Below are 12,853 nucleotides of genomic sequence, written 5' to 3' on the forward strand. Positions count from 1 at the left end.
CAAAGAAAACTTAAATCAGTGCAAACTGAATACATGGAAGAATCCACTTAAAATGGCAGTTTCCTTAATTTACAGTAAAGGCTGGTGAGAATTCAAACGCTTGGTTCGGCCTTTATTGCTCATTTGCATATTTTCAGTGTAAAACGAGAGTACCCAACTACCGTTCAGTATTTACTTTTATATATTGCTACACTTATTGCCCAATACGTATGCGAGGGGCAGGCCTGTAAGTTTCAGCCATCCCAGCATAAGCTGCATACGGGGACATTTTCCTGTCAATCATAAAGCTCCGCCCCTTTACTTTTCCGGAAAGGTCGTAGAGAAGTGGGGGGAGGAGAGAAACGGAAAGGGAAATCCCCTCCCCCAGCTTTTCCCTGCCCTTTTTCTTCTCCGTTCTCATCTCCGATTGGCTCTCTGAACGGTCTGTTAACGCCTACTGCCAGTGAGTGTATGCGCCGTGACGTCTGCCACTACCTAGGAAAGTCCAACCGCTTTGGACTGGGCAGGCTCCCAAGTGGGGGAGAAAAGGGGTAAAACAATTTCAAGATGGCGGCGGCTGAGGCGCGGATAACAATGGGAAACGGGAGGTGTGGGTGGCTCTGTGCCTGAGCTAGATTGGGGCAGGGGATTGGAATCACCCGGCCTGCATCGAGAAGGCGGGCTCGGTCGGGTCGGGCCGCGTTTGGGCGCCCCGGCCTGGAAAAGGTAGTGGTCACGGCAGAAGAGGGAGAATTGGGCTCCGAAGTGCCCGGTGTCCCTCGCCGCCAGCTATGGCGGAGTGAAGAGCCGGCTGCTCCGGTGCTCTCGATTTCGCTGGCGGCTCATGGTTCTGCCCCCTTGCCCCATGGCGGAGTTCGTGGTGTCGCAGCACAGCGCGGTGATGGAGCGGCTCCGCCGGCGCATCGAGCTTTGCCGGAGACATCACAGTGCCTGTGAGTCCCGCTACCAGGCCGTGTCCCCGGAGCGCCTGGAGCTGGAGCGCCAGCAGACCTTCGCCCTTCACCAGCGCTGCTTGCAGGCTAAGGCCAAGCGAGCGGGGAAGCACCGCCAGCCGCCCCTTCCTCCCCCCACGGCGCCACCTCCAACAGCTCCTCCGCATCCGCCTTCCTCTGCTCCGGGCCCCGGGCCCGGGGCCTCTGCGTCTACCTCCACTTCTTCCGACAGGCCTGGAGTCAATGGCCTGGACAGTGACACCGCGGGCGGTGAACAGCAACAGCACGGCCGTAGCAGCGCCCTCATTGCGGTAAGATCCAGATGTCGGGGCCTGGGTCAGGGCAAAGGGTTTGTTTTAGCTTCCAGACGCCCCACCTCCCTTAAAATAAATGGTGTATTTGTAGTCTGAAGTTAGGCGGATTCTTGTTTGTCCGCATATTAGCATACTTTAGAAAAGTTGTGAAACTTTTAAAATGGAAAGTGTGTACAACACTCCTGTGGGGTATGGTTTTTCTTCGTGTTAAATTTCAGAACTGCAGCAATAACATTTTTGTCCCGTCTTCCATTCTCTTAAACCTCTGTAGCGAAAAAGAATTTAATCCCTGTTTGTGCTTGTTTTGCTTACGCATATTATCTCTTCGCTTTGCTGCCCCAAACAATTTAAAATGGCCTTTGAGGGTTTTTTTTTTTTTAAAGAACTTGAAGAAAAATAAACGCATGGGTATTGTGGGATATCTTTTTATGGAATCATGTAACAGCAAATAATGCATAATGGCTTTTATTTCCTTTACTTAGATTCAAATCTTTCCTCAAGGATCCCAAAGTGATTCACCTGGGAGTTATTTTGGTTAATTTTACCACAATATGAGCAGTAGGTTTGTCTAAAAAGCGTATCTGCTCGATAGTCGCTCATTGACAAAATGATTTGAACCTCTTCTGGGTTTTTTTTGCACTAGAAAGGCTATAAAGTAGGATATATATTACTAACATCTTGAGAATATAAACAGAAAACAGAAATGAAATGTCTGCAGGATTTTCTGGGAAATTTAGTTTCCTTCTTATAGTGTTCTAAATAAATAATATTTTTATAATAGTTTGCAGGAGTAAATGTTAAGGCTGCTTATGCCTGTTCTTTAAACTAGAATTTAAAGATTTATTTGAATTCTTCTGCATTAGCATATACAGTATTAACTTTTTTCTGGGTTGCTAGAGGAGCAGTGCTATTTAATCCAGAACAATTAGGGAGGATTGGTTATCTACAGCTACTTTATTGTATAATATATATATACTTGTTTATATTACATTGTCATTTTGAACTATTTACCTTTGAGTTAAATATACTAGAAATTGAGCAAATTCTGTCAGGTGTTTTTTTTTAAATTATACAAAAATTATAAGATTGCCTTTTAGATACTTAGGTATTCTAGCTAAAATTGTTAATTCATGTGGCAGTGCTTTAGGATCCAAGCCTTCAGCATGTTTTCCAGATGAATATTTAAAGTTTAATACCCATAAATACTGGAGATAAAATATCCAGGCATTTTATTGATCAATGTCTTCTCTAAATTTAATCAAATTTATTTTGGAATTGGAGGACTCATGTAACGTCTGTACTATATTAACAGTACAAGTCAGCATAATTCAGAATACATTGAAAAAGTGGAAAACTGTTAATTTGTTAAAAATAGATTACAAGTAAAGTCCTATATTCTTCCTGTCAGAAGTGAAGGAAATATTCAGGAAAAGTGGAAATGAGCTGGAATGGCTGTCTGTGTTAAAGCATGTAAAGTTATCTTTATGTTAAAGTAGGGTACAAGAAGGGGAAAAAGTTTCCTCTGTCATTTTAAATTGTGATCTTTTCATATGGTAGAATCAGAGGTTGTCTGATCTATTACTTATTTCTTTGTATAAGGTGCCTGGAAAGAGGTCGGTCACAGTCCAAATGATTGGTCACATTAATTTTTATTTGACAGTAAAATTATATGGAGCTTCTGTGATCTTTTACTGGCTTGAAAGTTGTTCAGGTTTTTTTCAATGGTAGCTTTCTGAATTGTTTATATTTTATAGTTGCTTAAGAGGAAAACAAAACAAAATGTAGTAAAACATTTTATAAAGTTAATGTAAGATAATCAGTGTTAAATAGACTAGTCATATCTTCAGAGGAAAACAACTCTCTGTCTGGATTCCTTTAACTGAGATTCATGCATTGAGCAGATTGTTAAATTCAGTGGCCTCTTCCAACCCTATAATTCTATAATCCACACTGGAACAAGCAGGCCTATCTAGTTCAGCTATTCTGTGTCACACAATGACTTACTAATTCTATTCAGGATTTTCCCCCCTATACATTTATATAAATATAAATGTGTGTATGTGTGTGTGTATAAATATATTCATTTTAAATATTCCTGTCAGGATTTCCAGACTTGTCTGATATAAATACTCAACTTATTGGTACTACCTTGAATAACCCACACAAGAATATACAGTATTACAGCCTCTTGAATCTAGAGAGATGTTGAATTTTTCAGTTAGTGATATCTTGGGAAAAGTGAATAAAACCTGACTAGATTATATATTCTCTGTACATGATACTTGTTTTTAATGTAGCATTCAACAGTTTGAAAGTGCTATATCCTTTAAAATAAAGTTTAGGCTATGAGTAATATTACGTATCAGTGTTATTTCATTCATTTGCTATTGTGGTTAAGGTGCTGGCCTAGAAACCAGGAGACTGAGCTTTAAGCCTTCCTTAAGCATGAAAGCCAGCTGGGTGACTTTAAGCCAGTCATTCTCTCTCAGCTCCATCTACCTCACAAGAATGCTGTTGTGGAGAAAATAAGGGCAGGAGTATTAAATATGTTTGCTGCCTTGAGTTGATCAAGCTATATATATTTGAAAAATTGGGATAAAAGTGTAATAATAATAAATGTTTTATTATTAAAGTATTATTGAAAAATGATGTCCATAATTGGTAAATCTGACTTAAATTTAAAAGAAATTGGCCTCAAATAATAATATAAAGAAAATATCAGAATTCTCTTTCTGTTAACTTCTCAGAATGCTTAATACAGAAGATAAATTCAATATTTTATTATGTGCAGTACATATAGTCTCTTACATACGAAAGGGTTATATTCTGAGAGGTTTTTCATAAGTACATTTTGTTCTCACGTCAATAAGCATAAAAATTTCATAGTTCAGTTCAGTACTGAGTGGCAATTCAGTAGGCTTAGGAGGCAGGTCATGAGAAGGCAGGGAAGGGTTGGTTAATGGCACACAGCATACCTAAGCTATGTGCCAGAAACTGGCCCTTTCCCACCTTCTTTTCCCACCTTCTCCCACTTCCACCCAGGGCTCACTGGACCCATCAGGTTTGGCTTCAATGCTGCCATGCATGGAATGAGAACTGTGCTGCAACTCCAACCTAGAGGGTCTGGGAATCAGGAGAGGACAGGAAAGAATTGGTTTTTTGCACGCTGCATATGTATGCTGTGTGGTGGAAGCTAGCCCTTTCCTGCCTTCTCCAATCTCTGAATGTGGACAGATTAGTTTGAATTGGCAAAAATTCAAGTCTGTAGTCAGATTTCTGATAATTTTATATTAGAAAAGAAAATAATAAAATAAAGCTGGAAGGGACCTTGGAGATCTTCTAGTCCATTCCCCTGCTCATAGGAGACCTACCATTTCAGACAAATGGTTGTCCAATCTCTTCTTAAAAACCTCCAGTGATGGAGAGCACCCACGACTTCTAGAGGCAACTTGTGTTCCTCTGGTTAATTGGAGAAGGGTCCTATAGGCAGGCATCCTCTCCCCCTTTACCAAGCTGCCTTATCTTGACCGGCAGCAGCTCCCAGCCCCACAGACTCCCACCCACCCATCCTCAGCATGCAATGATGCAATACAATCTGGGGAGGCAGGTTTGAAGGTTTATTGACATGTCACTGTAAGCTGCCTCTGCCCGATAGGGGGGGCATAGTTTAATGAAAAAATTAAAAATCTATGCTGTGCATGATGGTTTATCTTCTCCCCTCCAGCAGCAATTCCCAGTAGCTGACCCCAGGTGACACTCGACGCTCTCCTAATTCAGGGTCTGCCTCAAGGAAGCCAGGAATTCCCAGAAGGATTCAGGCCGGCTCAGCCCTGGCAGGCAAGGGCACCATGACCCGGCTCCAAGGCCCTCTTCGCACCATTGCCAGAGACCCCAGCGAAACGGGGCAGGCTGAGGAGTCTTTTCGTTGCCCTCCCAGCGGAGTTTCGGGGCTGGGACTCTGCCATCAGAGCTCCTGCTTGCCCGCCTGACTCCGGCGTGCATCTGTGGGGGGACCCAATGCCAACCCCTCACCCCCAGGGCCGTTCCACCTCATGGGGAAGGGGAGAGAAACCCCAAAGCAGTCTGAGGGAGAGAGAGAGAGAGGCGCAGAACAAAGCAAGCTATGCTGATAGATATTCTAATGACAAAGTGCCACCCCAATTGAAATGTCAAACTCTAAACAACTTATCTTGAATCCAGAGTTGTCTTTTTACTGTCTAGAGAACTTTACTTACAGCTGAAACTTTGTTCCAACCACTGATAGATCATCTCCTCATTTAGCAATTGCAATGCATACTTTAAATCAGAAGCAAAATAGAAAATAAGCAAACGTGATAGAGAGAGAGACAGACAGAGAGAGATGATCACTGGTTGCTACCATCTCATTCATATAAAGTTCACTTGTGCAGTAGTGCCAGTGTTATTCTCATTTCAGTGTACTTTGTCAGGTGCACAAAATCTGGTCATTATTGTGTGAATTGACTAAAAGTACTTTTTATTATTATTACTATCATATTTGTGAATAGTCACTGAATGAGGCAGCCGCTAAACAAAGAATCATTCCAGATGATTCTTGAATTTTCCAGAGAAGATATTAGACAAGCACTTTTTCCCCACAATAAGTGAATTCTGTTTGTGGGAATTTAAAATCCAAAGTGTTCACATTTTTTTTTTATTTTAGAAAAGTTAGTACATTTTTGGCATGCTAACAATTATTGAAAATTCTGCATAAAGAACAATGAAAATGTTACTTTGTATTTAACATTTCAAAAATGAACTCTTGATATCCAACTTTTACCGTTTCTTAGTATAGGAACCATTGTTAGATTGCATTGTTAGGAAGAAAAATCTATTCTTAACTTGCTTTATATTAGAAATATCAGGAAAAGAGCACTGATGTACTATGCGAGTAAGTAGGCTGGTCAACAGGAGACACTGGTGAAGCGAGCACAGCAGCGCCTGCATTTCCTGCATCGCATGAGAAAAGCACATCTTCCTTCCCCTGTCCTTGCCACTTTCTGCAGAGGGACGATCCTGTCATACAGCATCACAGTCTGGTTTGGAAGCATCACTGCTTCAGACAGGAAGGCGTTGCAGAGAGTGGTGAGGATGGCTGAAAAGATTATTGGCAGTTCCCTCCTTTCCATCCAGGACATAGCACATAAGCGTTGCTTGAGCAGGGTCCACAAGATTGTCCAGGACACTACACATTCTCTTCATGACCTGTTTTCTTTGTTACCTTCTGGGAGGAGGCTCCGTGGTATCCAAAGCAGAACGTCCAGATTCAGTCACAGTTTTGTTTCATACAGTATTAACCTTGTGAACTCTAAAGCTTCCTCCTTCCATTATGTATTCAAGATGGATAGTGATTAATATTTATATGTTACTTATATGCAAGGGTGAAGGTCTATACATATGTTGTGTATAGTATGTTTTAAATGTGTCTTATGTATGTGTACACTTTGAGAGCAAGCAACTAAATTTCATTGTTAATGTGCCATTGTGTCCACAGGAAAAAATGACAAAGGTTATCTATCTCCTTTACCTACCTACCTACCTACCTACCTACCTATCTACCTATCTACGTAAAAATAAATTAAAATCTTTTTACTTTTCTCTTCCCATAGTGTAAGCAGTTGTGTTCAGATGGCATCAAGCATACCTGGGAGCCAGGTACAGGTAGTCCTCAACTTACAACTGTAATTGAGCTCAGAGTTATGGTTGTAAGTCGTGCCAGTCATTAAGTGAGTCACCATGTGACCACCCAATTTTATGAGCTTTTTTGGAGCGATCATTAGGGAAACACTGCAGTTGTTAAGTGAACATGATGGTTATTAAGCAAGTGGGCATTTTTTTCTGCAAACCAGAAGTAAACACAGGGTTCTGACAAAAAACATAAATTGCGGTCAGGTGATCCTGCAACACCGCAATCAGCTGTAAATGCAGACCAGTTGCCAAGCATCCAAATTCAGTTATGTGATAGCAGAGGGGAGAGCCACCATCGGAACTTCAAACCCGGGTCATAAGTAATTCTGGGGAGTCCTGTCTTAACTTTGGTTGCTAAGTAACTGGTTGTAAGTCAAGGACTACGTATATTGCAAAAATAATGGTAACATCACAGTAGCCAGATGTCTTCATTGGAAGATATTGTAATTAATTACATCTTGATACATTGCTACATTAATAACAATTATATCACTTACAAGCTATGTTATATCTGGGGCTTCCAATTCCACGTAGTATGCCTAGAATGTGTGTATATTGTAGAGATAAAATTATTTTTTTCCCTTTTTTTGACTGCCTGAAGTATAGTTCTCTTAATACAGCGTATCTGTGTGTATATGTGTGTTCTGAGATGTTACTTTATTGATTTATTTATATCCAACCTTTATTATTTTTATAAATAACTCAAGGTGGTGAACATAACTAATATTGCCTTCTCCTCCTACTTTCCTCACAACAACCCCATGAGGTAGGCTGAGCTGAGAGAGAATGACTGGCCCACGCTGGCTTTCATGCATTAGGCAAGACTAGAACTTATGGTCTTCTAGCTGGTGCCTTAACCACTAGACCAAACATTCTCCCGGCAATAATGGAGGTATAACTTTTTTCATTTTATTGTAACTGAGTATTTTTTGCACAGGGAACAAAGAGTTAAAATATTTTGTAGTATTTTTAGTCTTCTAATATTAATGCTTGAATCTGTCATGTAGTTCATGTACTATATTTCCAGAATACATAATACATTATAATACTATATTTCCAGATACGTAATTTCTTTAATGTTGAATGTTGTTGGGAACTAAGATAATTTCATATAAATGATGGAAATATAACAAATGATACAATTTGATTGCTTTTTTAAATATGTTCTCTATTTCTCTTATTCTATTCAGTGTCCTTGAGAGAAGGTTTTCCAATTTGTACATATGTGTATATGCCCATTCTATGTAATTTCACTACTTTTTCATTCAATTTGTAGTTATTTATGAGCTAAGCCTAAAATATAGAATAAATGTTTTTTGTAGGTTGACAAATAGTATTGATTTCTTTTTGAGAGTTCCCTTTGCTTCGAGATTTTGTTCTACAACAGGTTTTTCTTGTCTTGATGCTACTTTGGTGGGGCGGTAACTGACTCATTTACTAAGCTTTTGTAGACTTGTTTCAAGAGAGGTATCTCATAACTAGGTTGTGTCAAGTTGTGTAGTTTACCAAATATGAATCTTAATGTAAGCACACAAATTAAAAATGTAATATGCATACCCAAATAGATAATCAAATTTCACAGTATTCTTGTTGGGGTGGAAAAAATAGGATTAAAATCCTGCTTCATTTCTTTTTAAGTTTGTAGTGTAGTTGTTTTGCAATGCTGAACACAGAATTTGCAACAAAATGTTTCATTATAGAATCTTTTTACTGAAGGAGCCACCCTTTCTTGATAATGTATAGCAGACATGTCAAACTGCTGGCCCGTGGGCCAGATGCATCACGCTGAAACCGCGCCCACCCCATTGCCGGCAATGGAGAAGAAGTCGTGATATGTCGCGCGACGTCATGTGACGTCCCGAGTTTGACATGCCTGATGTACATCATTCAGTCCCCCTTAGTTTCTCCTTTTCTCTGGGTTTCTTTGGGTTCTGTAGCTACTGAGCACACCTCTTTTGTTTGTTGTGTTTCTTTCTTTTCTCCTTTCCTTTTTGTTTGTGTGTGTGTGCTTTTGAAACATTTGATTTCTTCCCTGCCAGCTGTTAGCTTCCTCTTTTCATAGATTGTGCTGTTTGCTAATAGTATATATTCTTGTGCTGTTGTTATTCCGTAATGAGCTTTTATTTGATTGTGAAATTATTGCATGTGAGTTTCTAAATCCAGCTTGAACATCTGCATTTCCCTTTCTCATAGAGAGTGTATCTAGCTCAGGATTGAATTGTGGAGTCCTTGATGCTTTCTGATCGTGATTGTCTAATAATGAAATATCTGGAAGTAAATAACTAAATGTCCACATTTCCTTTCTGTATAGATCTCTAATAATCCATATTGGATGATCTTAAATATAATTTTGCTATTGTGTGAAAATAAGGATAGAATACAGTAGTTTTGCAAACACTATTAAATCTCTTAGATATCAGTATGTAAATTGACCAATTTCACAATTTGCGACTGTAATTTTGCAATTCTCTTGGCACAGCTTGAGTAGAGTCTTTACTGATTTTTCTTCTGTTGCTTGTCAGAGTTCTGAAGATATTCCAATAATTCCTGTAATCTTCCAATTAGTAATGATCAGAGCACTGATCTAACTTCATTACCTGGATGTTGATATCTTTATTATATAGAACTTCACTATACTCTCTCCATTTTTGTTTGATCTTGCTTGTTTGAATCGGTTCACTGGATAACACATTTTTTCAAAAGTTTTGCTTCTTGAAAAACTTTTGATAATCATGGCAGATCCCTTCAAATTGAATACAAATATAATTTCAGAATGACTATATCACTAGGAATCTTCAGAAATATGAAATTAACTTTTAATAATTATATTGTATTTAATCACATAATGCTTCCAATACACAGCATGAGTTAATAGGGCTAAAAGTGTTTTGCTGCTGATTTTCATTTGTATTCAGTATCCGATGTATCTTGCTGCAGGATCCAATTGCCCTGATGGATTCCAGTTGTCCTGATACCGTTTTTCCATTATGGTAATGTCCTGGTGAAATCTTTCACCATATTCATCACCGACTGTATTAAATTTTTCAGGAAATAAATCCAAGTGTGAATGCAGGAAATAAATCTTCAGTGACATGTTGCAGTTCATTGTCTTGTAGGCTATAAGAAGTTTGTCAACCAACTGAATGTAGTTTGATGCTCTGTAGTTACCAAGAAAATTCTCAACAATATCCTTGAATGCTTTCCAGGTGATTTTTCGTGGCCCCAATAACAGATCTTCGAACTGCTTGTCATTGACAATGTATCTGATCTGTGGATTAACAAACATGCGTTCTTTAACCTTGGCATCGATTATTCTTGGCAACATCTGTCTCAAATAATAAAAAGCTTCACTTTCCTGGTTCATCGCTTTCCCAAAAAATTTTCATCAGTCCAAATTTTATGTGAAGCAGAGGCAAAAAATATCTTTGTTGGGTCAACAAGTGGTTCATGTGCCACATTTTTCTCTTCTGGAACCAATTTTTTTCAGATTTACAATTTCTTTTTAATGTTATGTGACTCTCTTGCCTGGCTGTTCTGTTTGCATATGTAACAACAGTACTTGGTATATCCAAGCGGCATTCCAGGCAGAAGAGCCACTGCTTTTAGATCTTTACAGATATTCCAGTTGTTCTTGGTATACTGGATTTACTTCAATGACACTTCATGCTTCGTATGTTTCATGTGTACAGCATAGCCAACAAATACTGTAGGGTATACGTTGCCATTGTGTAAAAACAGAAGATTTCTATAAAACAGTACGTGATAGGTTAAATTATGAGTTATTTTTGTGATTAGCAGCCAAAATCTATAAGATATACCTAAAATGTTCACCACGCAAAATCTTTATTGCCATGTAATTAATGGCCCATTACCAGCCTTTACATACTTTGCCGTACCCTAACATGGTAAATTAATTAATGTGATTTTCCTCATTTTTTTAAAAAATGGGTTAGGCAAGAAATAAATATAACATATTTAGTAATTACGTGTGTGTGTGTGTGTGTGTGTGTGTAGTAATGATAGGACTTTATACTCTTATAAAATATTTTTTTTCATTTCAAATAAACAAAAACTCCTAAATTCAAAACACATTTTAATGAATAGGAAGTGGAGCTTACATGTGTTTTGGAATAGGTATAGGCAAATTCTGTTATTTTTAGTAATAGTTTTTACAGAGAAGACAAATCTCTCAGTCAAGCAGTGCTGTCAGCCTTCAAAGTAGGCCAGGTCAGAAATTGGGACGACTACAGATTGAGGGCAATAGAAGAAGGGGACGACAGAGAATGAGGTGGCTGGATGGAGTCACTGAAGCAGTAGGTGTGAGCTTAAATGGACTCCAGAAGATGGTAGAGGACAAGAAGACCTGGAGGAACATTGTCCATGGGGTCACGATGGGTCGGACACAACTTCGCAACTAACAACAACAACAGGAATATTATTTTGTAGAGTTTAACAGAATCTTGAAAAATGATCAAGGTTTCTTCTGCCCACTCTTATATTGAATAGAATCAAGGCTGGGTTAGCTTGGGTTTCTTTTTCATCCCCTCTTCCTTACTAGGACTAAATTGACATTTACTTAACATTCTTATATTCTTTCTTCAAGATTATTACCGCTGTACTGTTTTACATCAATTCGCCCATCAGAATCTGTCTCATCTCCCATACATGAAGAAGATACCTACAAGTTACTATGTAAACCAACTATTGAGTCACTCCCCAGGCTCTCACTTGGCAACTCTTCAAGGTCATCAGACAGGTCTTGCCAGCACAGTCAGATGAATCTGGAAAGCCCTCCCTTCCTGTTGCACAGTAACCTGTACCAGAAAGTCTATTATGTTGAAGAGCACAGAGTTGTCTTTATTCTGGGATTCGCTGTCTATCGATAATGGGGGCAGATCACAGGAACAAAGTTTGTGCAGGAATTTTATATGGAACTGAGGTGTCAGTGTGGGGCATGACCATCTGTTGTGAACTCTCACAACCTCTCAGATTCAGGTAGTCTTGAATTAGATATTCTAAATGACTCCTTGAATGTAGAATCCAGAATACATTCTGCACCATAATCTTCTCCCCCAACTACCAGTATAGGATGGGAGAGGAACAGTTTCAGAACTCAAGCATCGGGGGAGTTCAGATTCAGCTTTTTAGATGAGCAGACATAAGGTACAAATTTAGTGGAAAGCTACACCAAATCCTCAACCACTATCTTGGCACTTTTGCATGATCCACACCTGACCCCATCACAAGATCTTCACCTGACGTGACCCACACCTGACCCCCCTCACTAGACCCTCACCTGATGTGACTCTCCCAGCATAAGACCTAACTGTCCACATGAAGCCTTTATTAGCAGAAGAACACTGACATTCCCTAAATTCCGCGAAGGTGTTACCTAGCCTGGTAACAAAACATTCGGAAACCAACCCACAAGCTCGGAAAACTAACCTCCACTCTCATTATTTCACGTTCTCTGGCATACAGTTGAAACTGCAATATATATTCTGCTGTAATCTTGTTTCAGTTTGCAAATTATCAATGTTTTGCCTGATTGTCGAATGCATTTCAAAATTTGCAAGACATTTTGGTAATTATCATTAATGGGTCATTGCCTTCGATGGAGGAAAGTTATCTGGAATGATTTGTAGGAAATCTTGCTGGCTGACTCACCATAAACAATTCACATGGAGGAGTGAAAGCTTAGAAATTGATCCTGGGCTCCCTCAAATCTCTCTGGCAAACTTCCATGAAATTGAAGGGGTGTTAGTTGGACTGCAGTCTGTTGAATTGCTCTTGTATGAGACAACCTTGTCCAATTGTTCTGTTAGTTTTGCATAGCATTGTGCAGATTTGCCATTTGTATATCTATTTGCAGTGGGCCTCCCCAAGGATTTGCTACTATCT

At 39.3% G+C, this 12,853-nt stretch overlaps 1 protein-coding gene across 1 annotated transcript in view; it reads left to right on the plus strand.

Moving 5' to 3' along the window:
- Positions 1 to 823: 823 nt before the first annotated feature.
- Positions 824 to 12,853, plus strand: part of MAML1 (mastermind like transcriptional coactivator 1) — a 31,572-nt gene continuing 19,542 nt past the window's right edge. The window contains exons 1-2 of the mRNA XM_015825991.1: positions 824 to 1,140; positions 2,528 to 2,534. Coding sequence (XP_015681477.1) covers positions 824 to 1,140; positions 2,528 to 2,534 — 324 coding nt within the window. The remainder of the gene's footprint in view (positions 1,141 to 2,527; positions 2,535 to 12,853) is intronic.

The sequence above is a fragment of the Protobothrops mucrosquamatus genome, unplaced genomic scaffold (genome assembly GCF_001527695.2).
Source record: "Protobothrops mucrosquamatus isolate PMUCROS unplaced genomic scaffold, P.Mucros_1.0 scaffold_203, whole genome shotgun sequence".
In the NCBI taxonomy this organism is placed as follows: domain Eukaryota; kingdom Metazoa; phylum Chordata; class Lepidosauria; order Squamata; family Viperidae; genus Protobothrops; species Protobothrops mucrosquamatus.